Raw genomic sequence first — 15,035 nt, forward strand, 5'->3', positions numbered from 1 at the left:
ACCACTGTTGAGCATCCAGCAACCCTTCGATGTAGGAATCAATATCCTCATTTTACAGAGGAAGTAACTAAGTCTTAGACTAAACTTTGTCCAGGGGGGTCGCACAACTAGCAAGGATCCGTTCTACCTGTTTCCAAAGGCGGTGCTATTTACTGCTATGCTAATTAGATAATACCTCACAGAGTAGTTAGGAGGAGCGGGAGATAATGAGATAATGTGTACAAATGCATGGCACGTAGTAGATCCTCAATAAATGGTAGTTCCTCCGTGATCACCCATCACTGTTGGAACTCAAGATGCTTCCCCATCTCCCATCTTGCCCTCTCCTCTAGAAAACCGGGCAAAGAGCCAGAATGAGGAGCAATGGTATTGACAAAGGGAGCCTTGGGGCAGGAGTTTTGGGCCCCCCATTAATGACTGTGTAATATACGAAACAGTTTTCTTAACATGTAAGTACGATGCAGATGCATTTTCAAGCCCTACCATCACCAGTTGCCATCCCTAACCCACCTACCCTTCCACTAAAGAAATTCTAGAGCCTCATGTATGAGTAACAACAGGCAAAGAGAGGGAGGCAAAGGGCCAGTCCTGGCACTACTTAACCTGAACAAGTTTCAAAAGTGTTTCCTTGCCTTGCAAGAGACATCAACTTCCTAAAGTTGGGCCCGTATTAGTACAATCATTGTAATAGAAATAAACATACTGCTCCCTCATACTTGGGTTTTTCCAGAGAACTTTCACATCTACCCCATAACAAGTCATACATAACTGCCACTCCACCTTTTATATAACATTGTGATTATAGGTTCTCATAAATGACTGCCAGGCACTGTAAGGAAAAGCTTCCTGGAAGAAGTGGAAAAATCTGAGATCTGAAAGACAAGCAGGGAGAGTGGCCACGTTCTAAGCAGAGGTAACTGCAGACGTCAGGACCCCTAAAAGGAGAGAGCTTGGTGATTTCAGGGAGCGTAGAGTAGCTCAGAAATATCATGAAACAGAATGTGGGACTGGGCTGGTAAAGGTTGTTGTGGCTAGAGGCCAAGCAAACTTTCAAAGACAGAAAATTTAGGCTTTTTCCTTGGGGCAATTGAAAAACATTTAGCAAGGGAGCAAAATGAGATTTGTATCCAGCTTCCTTTCCCCACACCCTTTTAATTAGTGAAATTAATCTCTTTCCAAGAAGAACCCAAATTTACATTCTCATTTTTACCCCTCAAAAACTCTCCAAGAACAAAGTTGCTTGAGGTAGGAAGGAACCACTTCACCAGTCTCCTCCCACCTCACCTCTGCCTCTAGGCAAGACCTCACCTAGAATTGCTGAGATTTCTATTTTCTGTGTGTTCCTCCAAGGGATTATTCCAATTTTTGTCGTGAGTGTGTGCCTTTCCTCTTCCTTTACCAACCCAGCTACTATCTCATGGTTTATCTGCCCAGCGGGGTTCTGGAAGGCAAGATGACAAGATGACGAAAGGAGAGGAGCAAGGCGAGCACAGAACTGGGAGGAAGGGTGATTTAGACTGTGCTATGCGTAACAACTCTCAAGCCGTTAGGCATGACCCCTCAAAATCAAGAGGCTGATCTGTCAGCCTCCAAATCAACAGCAGAGGAATTCAAGCAGGAGAGTCTTGGGCTGGGGGAGGAAGGCGTGTACCGATTAGCCAGCTGTGTGTGCAAACGTAGGGGCCCGCTTCAGCACCAACCAGGGATGCCCGGCTCCCCGGAGCAGGGGTTGTCCCTAGCCTTCTCTCCAAGAGATCTCGAAATATTTTTGGAGGGTAGCTGTACTGGAGGAGAAAGGTCTGGTCTGGAAGGAATCCTGGCCCGGGATATTACATATCCATCTTCACAGAAGTAAAGGAGGGACCCTGGACGCACCGCCGACCCTCAGGTTAGTCTGTCCCATGACCCGGAACAGCAGCTGGAGCCGCCTCTACGCCCTCTGCCCACGTGCCGGCAATAGCAGCCACGTGGGGCTCTGCGGAAACGCCTTCGAAAAGATTTGTCCCCTGCGCTGCCCAGTAGAGAGGGAGGCCCGGGAAGAGCGCAGGAGGAGGAAACGGTACCGGCAGGAGGCCTGGCTCGCGCGAGCCTGAGGCTGCAGGGGGCGGGGCAGGAGGCGGGGCTTTCCCGGCCAACGCCAGGGGGCGGGCCTCGGATCCGAAGGGTGGGCTTTGGAGGGCCGTGAGGAGCTGCTTCCTGGTCGCCTGGACTCCTCGGCTTCCGCCTTAGCTCAAAGCCTGGCCGGGCTGGCCCCGTGGTCGCCATGGAGTCCACGCTGGGCGCCGGCATCGCGATGGCCGAGGCGCTGCAGAACCAGCTGCCCTGGTTGGAGAACGTGTGGCTCTGGGTCACCTTTCTGGGCGACCCCAAGAGCCTCTTTCTGTTCTACTTCCCCGTGGCCTACTACGCCTCTCGCCGGGTGGGCATCGCGGTGCTCTGGATCAGCCTCATCACCGAGTGGCTCAACCTCGTCTTCAAGTGGTGAGACAGCGAAGCCCTCCCGCGTCCTGGTCCCCCACCCCCAAAGGCCCTGAGCCCTGTGCAGTCCTTGATCTCTCTCGTCAGCTGCCTCAAAGGCCTGGCTTCCCCCCCACCCCACCCCGACAGTGAACCCATGGCCTTAAGACGTCCCACCCCTACCCCGTGGCCACTGACTTTTCCCCTATGAGCATCTTTGTGCATCTTGGACCTCAGAGTCCCCATCCTAATCACTAAACTAGTGTTTAACGGGCCTGATCAGAGAAATCACCTAAGGGGGCGTATTTAAAATGCAAATACCCCATTCCACCTCAGACAGACAGATTTTGAAACTCCAGGGGAGGGGCTGGGAATCTGTATTTTAACAGGCATCTGTGGTGACTTAAGTAGCAGAAAGTCCTGCTTCTCAACTCACTCTTTGATTCATTTATTCATTCGTTTATTTGACATAGTTTTTAAGAAGCATGCTTTGTGCCAGGCTTCACACTAGTGGCTAAGGACAGAAAAGGCTTGCAGATTAAGGTGTGGTCCCCCAGACCGTGGCCAGCAGCATAAGGAGCATTTGAAAACTTGCTAGAAATGCAGAATCTCAGGCCCCACGCCAGAGCTACTGAATCAGAATCTGCATTTTAGCAAGGACCCCAGGCGATTTGTGTGCACAGTAAATTTCAAAAAGCACTGGGCTAAAGCATTGCCTTCCAGGGAACACTTTCTCTTCTCCCTTTTCCCCTTCATTCACTAGTAGGCTCTGCACACAGACTTAGAAGCCAGGAACCCCAGGCAAGTGGGTGGGGCCCTTGCGGTGTATCTCTTTGTGCCACCTGTTCTCTCTTGGGTGCAGAAGGGAGCTATACTTCCCGCTGGGCATGCAGCTGCACCTCCCCTCACCCCTCACCACTGTCTCTGTTGCCAGATTGCCAGCCTGGGGGAGGGAAGGGAGGTTCATAGGAGACACTTGAATGGATGGGCTGGAATGACTTGCTGAAAAACAAAATACCTTCCCTTCCACTCTTCTCAGCCAGGGCTTCATCCCTGCTGTAAACGGAAAGCAATTGTCTGATCATTTCCTTCCTACTGAATTGCTCTTTGCTTTGTGCTCTTCTTCCTCAGAGTCTGTATAAGCCTTCCTCTCTAGTCCTGTTCCCCTAAGACCGCCCCCTTGGGTAGACACCCTTAATGCCCCCCACATGGCAGAGCCCCTGTTCATTTCCTAAGTATGCGTTGAGCATCTGGTGCATGATCCAGGCTCGCTTTTTGGCAGGGAGAGGCAAGTCCCTTCCGCACCTCCCTCCCCAGCACTTGGCTTCCTGCCAGCATCTCTTCTGCTCTCCCACCTTTTCTCTTTCTGGCCACAGCAGCCTCTGCAGTGTGTTTCCCAGGGTCCAGTGAAGCACCTGGCTAAGCCAGTGGATTTTGAATTTTTTTGTCTTCCTTATTCTCTCTCAGCCTCCTTGTCCATTCCCCACTCCCATTTTCAAAGACCAGAGGCTTACCTAAGTAACTCAGGCTGGAATTTGGGAAATGGAGAGAGGAGAAGCAGGAGGGTCAGTGAGGGTCTGGGGAGGGAGGGCGAGGGGCAGGTCCTGGGCTCTCTATAGATGGCAAGAGCAGAGCTGGCCCTGTAGCGGGAGGGCTAAGGATGGGACTTCTGAGCATCTCAGAGCACACACACGCACACACCACAATCTCTTGCCTCCTTATCACTTTAAAAAAAAAATAGCATGCTTTCTCCTGTTCCAAGGTAAAAAACCCTGGCAAGGCAATGGCACAGAACTGGACACCCTTTCTGACTCCAGCCTGTAAGCCCTCCAGAGTACTCCAGGTGTCCTTCTGCCTCGGCCCCCGTTCCCCTGGCTGTGTGTGCGTGTCATGGCATCTCGCATCTGTTCTCTTCTAGGTTTCTGTTTGGAGACAGGCCCTTTTGGTGGGTCCATGAGTCTGGGTACTACAGCCAGGCTCCAGCCCAGGTTCACCAGTTCCCCCCTTCTTGTGAAACTGGTCCAGGTGAGAAGCCTCAAACTTCCCTCTCCCAATGTGGTTAGGGTTCAGTGAGTGAGTGGTCGTACTTTTCAGCTAGGGCAACCTAATCAGAGGCCCAGCCTCTCAGTTACTGGGCCAGAGAACAAAGAAACCCAGGGAAGACCATGTTGAATTATAGGAGGAGAGCACCCATGCCGCTTCAGGGCAGAGGGAGCTAAGGGTCAGTGCTGGAGGAAGGCTCCCCCCTCGGCCACGGGGAGGCAGCCGTGTTGAGCGATCACCAGGGGCACCTGGGTTCCACCAGCATCCTCTCACCACAAGCTTCTAAATCCCCTGGCAGGCAGCCCTTCCGGACACTGTATGATCACAGGAGCAGCCCTTTGGCCCATAATGACGGCCATCTCTTCCCAAGTGGCCACTCGGACCCACAGGTACACCTTGGCATTGCCCACCAACGGGGGCAGAGGTGATGGTACCCTGGACCCAAAAGACCCAGCAGCAGGGCAGCCTGGGAGCTGGAGTTCTGCAGACGCCAGGGCATCTGGTCAAACCGTGAGGTGCCTGGGTGCTGAGGGAAGCGCAGCTGTGCGTGGACGCCTCCTGAACCAGTTGCCTCTCTTCTTTTTAGCCGCTGGGTGAGGGTGATACCTAGCTTGGCTTATTGCACCTTCCTGCTGGCGGTCGGCTTGTCCCGGGTCTTCCTCTTAGCACATTTCCCTCACCAGGTGTTGGCTGGCCTAATAACTGGTGAGCAACTGGGGCAACAGGGTGGACCCAGAGGGTGCCGTTGGCAGTGGGAGGACCAGCGTATGATCTTCCCATTGTACAGCCAACCCCAAGGGCCCCCTTCTCCTGCCAAACTACCCTGCGGCTCGGGGTGGGGGTCATATCCCCAAACTCCTTGAAGCTGCTGTCACCCCACTTCCCTAGGTGCTGTCCTGGGCTGGCTGATGACCCCCCGGGTGCCCACGGAGCGGGAGCTAAGCTTCTACGGGTTGACCTCACTGGCCCTCTTGCTGGGTGCCAGCCTCATCTATTGGACCCTCTTTACACTGGGCCTGGATCTTTCTTGGTAAGTCCTGCTTTGAAGCTTGGGCAAGTTGGGGTCTCACCTATACCTGGCCCGGTGGGTCTCTGGTTGGTTGTAGCTAAAACGGGACACATTAGCTGTTCACAAACATTGAGTCTCCTGGGGTCACGGCAGAACATGGCGGTAGGCCCCAAAGGGGTGGAGAGCCATCAGCCCTCTAGGACCCAGGGGAATCTCTCTCCTGGCAAAGACTCTCGCTCCCCACAGGTCCATCAACCTAGCCTCTAAGTGGTGTGAACGGCCTGAGTGGGTGCACTTGGACAGCCGGCCCTTTGCCTCTCTGAGCCGTGACTCAGGGGCCGCCCTGGGTCTGGGCATCGCCCTTCACTCCCCCTGCTATGCCCAGGTGCGGCGGGCATACCTGGGACATGGCCAGAAGCTAGCCTGCCTTGTGTTGGCCATGGGGCTGCTGGGCCCCCTGGACTGGCTGGGCTACCCGCCTCAGATCAGCCTTTTCTACATCTTCAGTTTCCTCAAGCACACCCTCTGGCCATGCCTGGTCCTGGCCCTCGTGCCCTGGCTGGTGCACACGTTCAGTGCCCAGGAAGCACCACCCATCCGCTCTTCCTGACTCTAGGTGCCTCCTACTGCCACTTTCCCTCTCCCAAAGCCCACACACTCCGTGACCTCCACACTCCGGGGAGGCAGCCCCGTCCCCTTCCAGCCCCCAACAGGCCCTGCTCATGGTGAATTTTCTACTTCTCCCACCACCTGGTCTCAGCCCCAAAGAAGGGCCTTCTCTCTCCCAGGAAGGCTGGTCCTCCTCCTGCCTTCCCTCCCATGTCCCCAAAGGGCAAAGGCAACAGCGAGACCAGTGGGTTCCTGTAACACTGTGAGGGGCTCAGAGCAGCCCCAATAAAGCCCTTCCACACCTCTGGACTCCTCTCTTGACTCTGTGCACATCTCCACTGGACTTGCCCGTGTGGCTGCAGGTGGAACCCTTGCCAGGCCACCTGTTCTGCACCTGCTTCAACCCTGTGCCCCCAGAGACTGAGAGTCAAAAGGAACAGGGAGACCTTCAGCCCGGACCCTCTCCCCACCATCACCACGTAGGCCACACAGAGGTTCCAGGAGATGCTGTGGCTACGTTCAGTGAAACCTTGTTCTTAACCCACAGGACAGAGATCCCACTCCCTCCCACCCCAGCCTCTTGTTTCCTAAATTGGCTAGTCTAGGGGCTGGAGAAAAGTAGGTTTTTTTTTGGCCAGGAGGGGGAATGAGACCCTCAACTCCATTTGAGAGCCCAGAGAACAGAGACATTGGCCCCAGAAGGCACTGCCAGAAACAAGTTTATTTACACAAGGACACACAGTGTAACAGGTTACACAATACTTAACTGAAATCCATGTCCAAGGAGACAAAGCAAGGAGTGGGTTTACATGAGAACCAGACCAGCCGTGGGGAGAGGGAGGGTAAGCGGCCCGGAGCTGGGGCTCGGCATGGGGAGGCCTGGTACCCTGGGCCCAGCCCCATCCCCATCCCCCAGGAGGATCTAGAACACACTAACAACACACAAGACACAAGCGCACAATGAACCAATGGTGGTGGGACTCCCGCCCCTCCCCTGGCTCCCTCAACCCTGCTCAGGCCCCCATTAGGATAATAAATATGTAAACAGATTGGTGGAGCCCTGGGGACGGGAGGAAAGAAAGTATATGCGGTGTTGGGGAGAAGGAGGGAGGAAGACTCAGCCCCCTAGGAGCTGCTTCCCATCTTTGGTTTCCCACAGGCTGGAGAGCATTTGCTAGAAGCCTTGTGGGCTCCTAGCCCTGGAAACAAGAAGGCTAGCAGGGCTTCTGGGAAAGAGAAAGGGCAGTGCCCAGCCCCATCCTGGTCTTAGTTCCCTTGGGCTGGTGGCCCACAAAGGAAGCCCAGGAGGAAGGCAAGCTACAGCTGAGGGCAGACTCCTGGGTTCTGGCCCTGCCCCTTCTAGAACTCCCACTCACCATCCCCAGGCTTCAAAGCCAAAGGCCCCAGGAGAGAGGTGGGCCACTGACCCTTCTGCTTGCAGCGTGCTGGACGGCTGGGGAAATCTGGTCCTGAACAGCAGGGGGGCTCTCACCAGCCTGGAGCCCCCCTGCAGGGACCATCTTCTCCCCGCTCCCCAGACTGTGCCAGCAGAGGGGCAGGGAGGCCGACAGAATAAGATGGAGAGCAGGCCCGGTTCTGCGCCTCCCCTTGGCCCCTCAGAACCCAGGAGTGCAGCTCCAAACCTCCCCCCACGCTTTCACCCTCTCCAGCCCCTGAGAAGGGGAAATAGGCCCTGAGGAGGGTAAGGCAAGACAGCCCTGCCCACAGACCTCAGGCCCACATCCGACGGCACAAAGCTTCCCTTCGCTGCTGAGGCCAGGAGAAAGGAGGAGGAGAGAGGGGTCTGTGTGGAGATGGTGCGGACACTGGGGGAAAAGAGTGAGAATCGCAGGGCGGGAGCCCACCTCCCCTCCACGCTACACCTTAAGACTGTAGAGGGACCCTCCGGACCCTCCCCTGGGGCTGGAGAGGGGAGGAGGGTGAAATTAAGGCATTTCCCCCTAAGTCAGCTGAAGCCAAGGCACCAAACTTACTGTTCCCTCCTCACTCAGGGGGACCCCAGGACCGGAAGGTGCTATCTGGGCCCCAGGCCCACCTTGAGCTGGCCCAAGCTCCAAGGGGGACAAAGACAGAATGCAGGAAGTGGGTGTGGGATACAACGTGAGGGAAGGGCTGGAAAGGGTACCCCTGGCCCTACAGAGGGCGCAAACTTCTAGAGCTGAGACATGGGCCACGGGGGGTGGGGGGAAGGGGGGGCCTGAGGCAGCTTAGAGGAGCAGGAGGGGCGAGGCTGAGAGACCCACACGGCAGACGTTGTTGAATGTGTGACTTTTTGTTTTTTAATAGAAAAAATAAACAAAATCACAATGATGAAGCCCAGAGGGGTGGGGGCCAGGGCGTCACAGGGCAGGTTCCTGCTCCATGGGCTCCTCTGCTGGCCTGTGGGCACAAGCACAGGGAAGGGCACTGAAGCGCTGTGGGATGGGGGCAGCGGTCTGGGCGAGGGCAGGGAGGTGGGCGGCACCTCACCTGGGGCTGTGCTCCCGGCCTGCAGCAGCCTGGGCCTGCTCGGCCCCCACCGACAGCAAGGCCATGGCGCTCACAGTCTCAGCCTCCTCTGTCTCACCGGCCTGGGCCTCCCGCAGGGAACGGCCTAGACCAGCAGCGAACCTCTGCACACAGCTCCAGTGTTTGCCTGTGGATGAGGGATGGGCCGGGGGTCAGGGAGAGCCAGAAACCCCCAAACGTACGGACACCCCCAGCCCTAGCCCTGGCGTCGCGCAAGCTCCGCCCCCTTGGCAAGCTGGGCCCTGAGTCCCTCTGCCTGTGCCCACGCACTCTGGATCTCGATGACTTTCTCTAGCGTGGCCACTGCGTTGACGTTGGGCTTTTGTTGCAAGACTGCCTCGTCCAAGGGCTGCAGCTGGCAGGGGAAAGAAGAGAAGGCTTCGAGTGGCTGCCCCTCTAACCGTCCCGCCGTTCAGCCCCATGACAGGGGCAAGCATAGCCTTTCTGGGGAAACCTCTATTTAGAAAGCCTTCCCTGGCCACCACCTGTCCTCAGGAATCAGGAAAACCTCCCCAAGGGCCCTCGGTGCTGCCTGACCCAGGAAAGGGACCCTCCCTCGCTGGCCCCTTCCCCCTGGCCTACTGGCCCACCTCCCCCAGTCCCGCTGTGCACCCCTCACCTCCACGCTGAGCAGAGCGGAGACACAGGCCTCAGAGGCATCACAGATGGCGGTCAAGTCGTGGCCTCCCTCGAGGGCCAGCACCACCCGGCCCCCTGCCAGCGTCATCAGCTGCCTGGTCAAGTGGCCAAAACCTTTAGGGACGGGTGAAGGGAGGAAGAGGAAACGGTTAAAGAAAAAACTCAACTCAAGAAAAAGTCAGAAAGGAGAGAAAAAGAAACAAGAGATGGGACAAACAGCACAAAAGAAGATGGTGGATTTAAACCCAAATAGATATCCATAATAAAATTCAGTGTCAATGGACTAAATGCTCCATAAAAGACAAAATGTAAGAGGCTAAAAAGATCCAATTACACATCTCCCAAGGAGCACCATGAAAAACCACCACTGAAACATGAGGGATCAGCGAGCTCCATCCCTACAACTCCTGGAGGAGATGCTCCCCCGCCACCTGCTTGCCCCTCAAGGCCAGGATTGGCAGAGGGAGAGTGGCAGGATGCTGCCAGGACGATTCCAAGTCTTAGACCTGCCTTCAACCCTCCTCCCAACCTCCCACTCGACCCCACCTTCACTGCTCCATAGCCTCCCTCGATCCCCCCACAGGCTCACATCTGGCGGTGACCGAGTAGCCACCCAGCGGAGACAGGTGTCCCTCGACAGCATCAAACCCGGCGGAGACCAGGACCACGTCAGGTGAGAACTCGTGGGCAATGGGCATCACCACTGTCCTGCAAAGGGAGGGCCCAAGCTGACCCTGGCAGGTGGCTCGGCCAGGCCTCCCCAGGCTCTGCCCCCCACAGAGCCGACCCCCTCCACCCATGCGGAACTGAGTGCCTTCTGCCCCTCCCGAGGCAGGGCCCGGGGGTTCCCACCCCTCCCTCGGCTCTTCTCAGTCCCCACCTGAAGGCCGTTAGGTACTCCACGTCTCCGATGGGGGGATCCACACCTCCCGTCCATGCCACGTTCACATTGTACCCCACGCCCGGCCCTCCGCCAACCTGGCAGCATGGTGGGGGAGGGGTTACTCTCACTGCCTGGGGATCCCAGACGTTGCCCCGCCCTCAGCCCTGCCTCCAGCCCTCACTCCACTGACCTCTGTTCTGCATGGAGGGGCAGTTGGCTGGCGTGGTCCTCCCACTAGGAGCCCAGACTCCCCAGGTACCAGCACCACCACGGGCCTCCATGGCTCCCTGCCAGGTCCCATTCTGCTATCTCCCCGAGGGCCCCACGTTTGAGCCCAGGAGCTGTACCTCTTCAGGAGCCCCAGAGCCCGGAAAGAAGTTCCCGTTGTCATAGCGATGCAGGGAGATGTAGAGCACGGAGGGGTCGTTGTAGAATGCTTGCTGGGTGCCGTTGCCGTGGTGAATGTCCTAGTGGGAAGGGGCGGGAGCGTCAGGGAAGAGGCCCAGGGTCTGACCCAAAGGTCAAAATTCTGCTTGGCCCACCCCAACCCTGTGGTGGACTCTGGGGGTGCAGCCCACCACTAGCTACGGGGCATCTGTGTTCTGTCCGCCACGGAATCACCCCACGCTTTTCTAACCAGGGTCTGCGGGCTGGGACATGGCACTACACAGAGGAGACACAAAGCCAGGGGACAAATGTGGTGGATCTCCCTGCGAGCCCACTCTGCTCAGCAGTGTGGAGGGAAACAGTACGGCTAGTCAGGAATTGAAAGCAAACAGATGCATTCTGAAGGAGAACCCAACGTCATGAACTTTGAAGCCCAAGCTGGGCTTCGAACAGATTAGATCCCTCCTTGCTGAGGCCTGCTCCTCACAGGGAGCGGTAGGGGCCTTTCCCTCTGCTGTGAGAGGCAGAGGCGGAGAAGCACAGCGTGGCAGCAGGAGCAGAAATGCCGGGGCCCACAGGCCTGATCTGAAACCCAGTACCCAACATCCCAAGCTAAGTAACCTTGGTTGGGTAAGTCCCCCAACAGCCCAGCGTCTCTGTTTATCGAAATGGACATCCTACTACTTAGGAAGCAAGGCGGCCACGAAGAAGCACCGCGTGTCTGGCACACGGTCAGCCCCCAGTCAACAGGGACTCCAGCAACGGCAGGAGCTGTCTCTACCACTCAAGGCAGAAAATCTCCTCGGCCGCTCAAGGCTGCGGGCTGGGGGCCAAGGTGGACCAGGGGCTAAAAGCATTTCGAGTCTCCACTAGTGAGGAGGGGGGCCCCATGGGACTGTGAAGGCTGGGCTAACAGCCCCAGCACGGGCACCTGAGGACGAGGGCGTGGGGCTGGGGTGGAGGCTTCCTGAAGGCTGACCCTGGTCCCACCAGCCCACTGCCTACCCAGTCCACGATGAGAACCTTGCCCACATTCAGCTTCTGCTGCAGGAGTTTGGTGGTGATGGCTACAGAGTTGAAAAAGCAGAATCCCCTGCGGGGGTGAGCGGAGAAGAGGGCAGGTCGTCAGCCTTAGTGGATGTTTGCTCACAGATACACGCGCATCAGCTCTGCTGAGAGGGAGACGGCGTGAGGGCAGTGGGTCTGGGGCAGGGCTGCGGTGGCACTCACATGGCTGTGGACTCCTCCGCGTGGTGTCCTGGGGGCCGGATGATGGCAAAACCATTCTGGAGAGGTACAGACGGAGGGACAAACAAGAGGCAGACAGGCGGGCAAGGTGGCCACGAAGTGGGTGGACACAGAAGGAGAGAAGCGTAAGTCAGGACGAGAACATACGTCATAAGCATCAATCCCACGACCTTTAGGAACGCCAGCCGAGGGCCACGTGAGACCCATGACAGCACAGACCTTAGTGCCTCTTGGTCGTTCCCGCTTTACCCCTCACCCCCCAGCTGGCCTGGAGCTAGCACCTCCTCCCCACATCTGCACCTGAGAGTTGAGATTACAGAGGATGGTGCCTTACTGACAGGAAAGCCACAGCTGCCCCCATCACCCGCTCCTGAGGCAACAGGACCAAGGCCCCACACACTCACCTTGAGCTCCCCCGTCGCCACCTTGAAAGCCAGCTCCACCAGGCAGCCCACCGCCATGCGCACGGCACTGGAGGAGTGCATCTCATTCCACACGGTGTCACTGTCTACCTGCGGGGGCAGGAGAGCAGGCTTCAGCGTGCCCCCTGCAGGGGGAGGGCGAGAATGGGGGTGCAGCTGTGGTGGGCAGGAAGGGAGGGGCTGGAGCTGGGAGCACCACCCACCCATCCCCACTGGCAGGTGCCCTACTCACCCCGATGCCCCCACAAGGCAGCATGGCGTACATCTTCTGGCTGATGGGGCCTGCAGGGAAGAGGAACAGAGCTACTCTGGAAGTTGCCTCAACTGCCAAAGCCGCAGGTTGGGGTGTGCAGAGGGCAGTAAACTCAATCACAGAAAAAGAAGGCCAGGCCCCAGCACACGACAGGCCTCTGCAGCCCATGCCAGCTGGGAGATGTCTGTCCCCCGTGCTGGGGGGGGCATCCTACCTCTGGGGCAAATGGCAGAGAGAAAAAGGGGCCTGACAGGTTAGGGAGAAGGGCAAAGCCCATCACCAGGCCTGACCTGTCACCTCCCATCCTCCTGCACACATCCCACCAGCATGCCGTAGTCTGTGTGAGTGGCGCCCTCTGGAGGCGTGCAATGTAGCAACTGCGCCCACGGGAACCCACCCGCCTACCCCAGTCCCACCGGGGCAGAAGACCTGGCCTGGCCCACGCCCCGCCATCGGCCGGCCAGCTCACCGAGCAGCTTCTTGCTGTCCAGCTTCTGTCGGTTGAGGGGGCTGGTCCCATAGAGCAGGGTGTGGTATTCGGAGTGCACCGTCTGGATCTCGTCCAGCGTGGCTTTGCGACCCCGGATCCGCTGCCAGGAAGAGAGGCCGGTGAGAGGGATGGTACCACAGGCTCAGCTCCCCCGAGGCCCAGCCCCTCTCTCTGCCCCACAGCCTGGGGCACATGGGGCCACTTTCTAGCCTCGGGAGATCAAAGGTTGTTGAGAAAGTATGCCCCGGTCCCCCAGGGACCCCAGTCCAGGACCCTCCCCCATTCAGCTGGGGATCATGGGGGAACCAGGCTACAAGGGATGGAACTGGCAGGTGCCTGGGGGGCCTGGCCCTGAAGTCAGGGGTGGAAGAGACCCAGACAGAGGCTTCCCCGACAGGGGAAACACAAAGGCTTTCGCTGGGTTTGAGGTGGAAGCTGGAAGGACGGGCTCCCTTACCTCACACTTGCTGAGCAGGCCTGTCTCCTGCAGCCGAGACCAGATGCTCTGGATCCGGCCAGCGTGCTCAGGGTGCACGTGTGTGTTGCCGCACATGCACTGGTGCTTCAGCATGAACGTGTCATAGACCACACCTGGGCCAGAGACACACCTGTCAGCCAGCACTGCTCTGGGCCGTGTGACAGCCTGGCCCCCGCCATCCTCAGCAGAGCTCACTGAGCTTTTCCCCAGCCCACCCTGGTCCCAGCACCTCCTCACAGGCACCCCAGCTGCCCTCCCACACACCTGCCCCTCTTCTTTTCATGAAATTCCTTTCCCCCATCGCCGCCTGTCAAAAGCCTCCCTGCTCCTCAAGGCTCCAGCAGGCCGCCCTTGACACCCCCGTCGGTTTTGACCTCATGGCGCATCCTCCTTTCCCCTCCTGTCACAGCCCCTGTGTGCTGCCCCTCTACCCCCCGATGCACCCCACTGGTGAGTGGGGACCGTCCTCAAGCATCTGTGCCCCTCAGAGCCCAGCACAGAGCAGTTTCACATGGAAGAGCTTCTGGAAGGGACTGAGGCCTCACAGGGCAGAGGGAGCTAGAACAGCAGGACCAAGCTGAGACAGTGGGCTCCCTCCACCTAGGCCTCCAGGGCTTGTGTGGCGAGGGCGCAAAACTGGTGGTCCCTCAGCAGTGGTGGGATGGGCCCCTGAAAGACGACGCTGCCCCAGTGGGCAGGGACACTCACCGCCCTCCCACTGACGCAGAGGCTGCCACCACTACCACAGGTGGCTGTGGTGCAGAGGGAGGGGGCCAAGGCCTGTTTTCTCTCCCTTCGGGATGCTCTGAGGGGCCCTGGCCCTCTCTCCAGGGCAAGGGCTGTATCTTATCTCTTCACGATGCCCAAGGCTGGATGCCATGCACAGGCCCCCTGGCAGACGATGTGAGGACAGCGGGCGCGGGGCTCACCTGTGGTGAAGAGGTGCTTGGTGGGCTGGTCCGGGGGGCTCTTCATGCCCCCAGGGGCAGCAGGTGAGGACTGGGTGCGGCCCAGGGCCTGATGAGGCACAGTGGCCAGGCTGAGGGGCGCCTGGTACACCTGCAGAGGCTGCAGCTGCTGGGCATCTGCAAACACCTGGGAAGGAGGAGAGTGGGAGGGAGCCTGGGTGAGGCTTAGTCTGAAATGGAAGTGAGGACAGGTGGCCTCCCAGGGGGTGGGGGGCCTGAATCCAGCCCTTCTCTTCTGTATCGCCTCCTCCCCCCACCCTCCTCCCTCCAGGGACAGGAGACACTCCAGCCTTAGCCATCCTCATCTCCATCTCCGAGGAGATGGGGAGAGATGGGGGGGGGGGGGACGTGATGAGTCATGCTACCGGAGTAGCATTGAGGTAAGAGGCTGGGAGGGACGGGGGTGTGAGAGGGGGTGGGATGAGTCAGGCCCAGAGGGCTCAGCTGTGTCCGCAATGAATGGAGTGCGTGCTAGGCACCAGGGCAGACTGTAGTAACAGCGGGGGCGTGTGTGTACACACGCACGCAGAGACCGACGCACAACCGGCCCTACGCAGGCAGAAACGCAGATATACATGGACCACGTGCACGTGCACACGTGCGCGCGCGCACACACACAC

The 15,035-nt window shown here is 58.1% G+C and overlaps 2 protein-coding genes across 6 annotated transcripts in view; one reads left to right on the plus strand and one right to left on the minus strand.

The window, feature by feature from the left end:
- The first annotated feature begins 1,613 nt into the window (after positions 1–1,613).
- Positions 1,614–6,417, plus strand: G6PC3 (glucose-6-phosphatase catalytic subunit 3). Of its 2 annotated transcripts, XM_079905601.1 has the most exons (6): positions 1,614–2,481; positions 4,376–4,482; positions 4,799–4,889; positions 5,087–5,205; positions 5,389–5,530; positions 5,756–6,417. In XM_079905601.1, the coding sequence occupies exons 1-6, from the start codon at positions 2,264–2,266 to the stop codon at positions 6,117–6,119; spliced, it is 1,041 nt and encodes a 346-aa protein (XP_079761727.1). In that variant the 5' UTR covers positions 1,614–2,263; the 3' UTR covers positions 6,120–6,417. The 2 variants fall into 2 exon arrangements, with proteins under 2 accessions (XP_079761727.1, XP_079761728.1); XM_079905602.1 differs by lacking the exon at positions 5,087–5,205 and having other exon boundaries at positions 5,756–5,918.
- Positions 6,418–8,397: 1,980 nt separating this feature from the next.
- Positions 8,398–15,035, minus strand: part of HDAC5 (histone deacetylase 5) — a 34,709-nt gene continuing 28,071 nt past the window's right edge. For 3 of the 4 annotated variants that reach the window (XM_079905830.1, XM_079905831.1, XM_079905829.1), the window contains 14 exons: positions 14,377–14,542; positions 13,427–13,560; positions 12,949–13,069; positions 12,459–12,508; positions 12,209–12,316; positions 11,787–11,842; positions 11,562–11,649; positions 10,517–10,636; positions 10,167–10,264; positions 9,876–9,994; positions 9,267–9,400; positions 8,918–9,002; positions 8,609–8,774; positions 8,398–8,518 (listed from right to left, as the gene is read on the minus strand). In XM_079905830.1, the coding sequence (XP_079761956.1) occupies positions 8,479–8,518; positions 8,609–8,774; positions 8,918–9,002; positions 9,267–9,400; positions 9,876–9,994; positions 10,167–10,264; positions 10,517–10,636; positions 11,562–11,649; positions 11,787–11,842; positions 12,209–12,316; positions 12,459–12,508; positions 12,949–13,069; positions 13,427–13,560; positions 14,377–14,542 (1,485 nt within the window). In that variant the 3' untranslated portion in view covers positions 8,398–8,478. Of the gene's footprint in view, positions 8,519–8,608; positions 8,775–8,917; positions 9,003–9,266; positions 9,401–9,875; positions 9,995–10,166; positions 10,265–10,516; positions 10,637–11,561; positions 11,650–11,786; positions 11,843–12,208; positions 12,352–12,458; positions 12,509–12,948; positions 13,070–13,426; positions 13,561–14,376; positions 14,543–15,035 lie in introns of those variants that run through there. The other variant, XM_079905832.1, reaches the window with a different exon arrangement.

The sequence above is a fragment of the Stenella coeruleoalba genome (genome assembly GCF_951394435.1).
Source record: "Stenella coeruleoalba genome assembly, chromosome: 19".
In the NCBI taxonomy this organism is placed as follows: Eukaryota; Metazoa; Chordata; class Mammalia; order Artiodactyla; family Delphinidae; genus Stenella; species Stenella coeruleoalba.

What these genes read in the sequence shown, in the direction of transcription:
- G6PC3 (XM_079905601.1), top strand. Translation starts at nt 2,264, where the DNA reads ATGGAGTCCACGCTGGGCGCCGGCATCGCGATGGCCGAGGCGCTGCAG. An exon ending in GTGGCCACTCGGACCCACAG is followed by an intron (nt 4,890 to 5,086) that starts GTACACCTTGGC and finishes TCTTCTTTTTAG; the next exon opens with CCGCTGGGTGAGGGTGATAC. An exon ending in CTGGGCCTGGATCTTTCTTG is followed by an intron (nt 5,531 to 5,755) that starts GTAAGTCCTGCT and finishes CGCTCCCCACAG; the next exon opens with GTCCATCAACCTAGCCTCTA.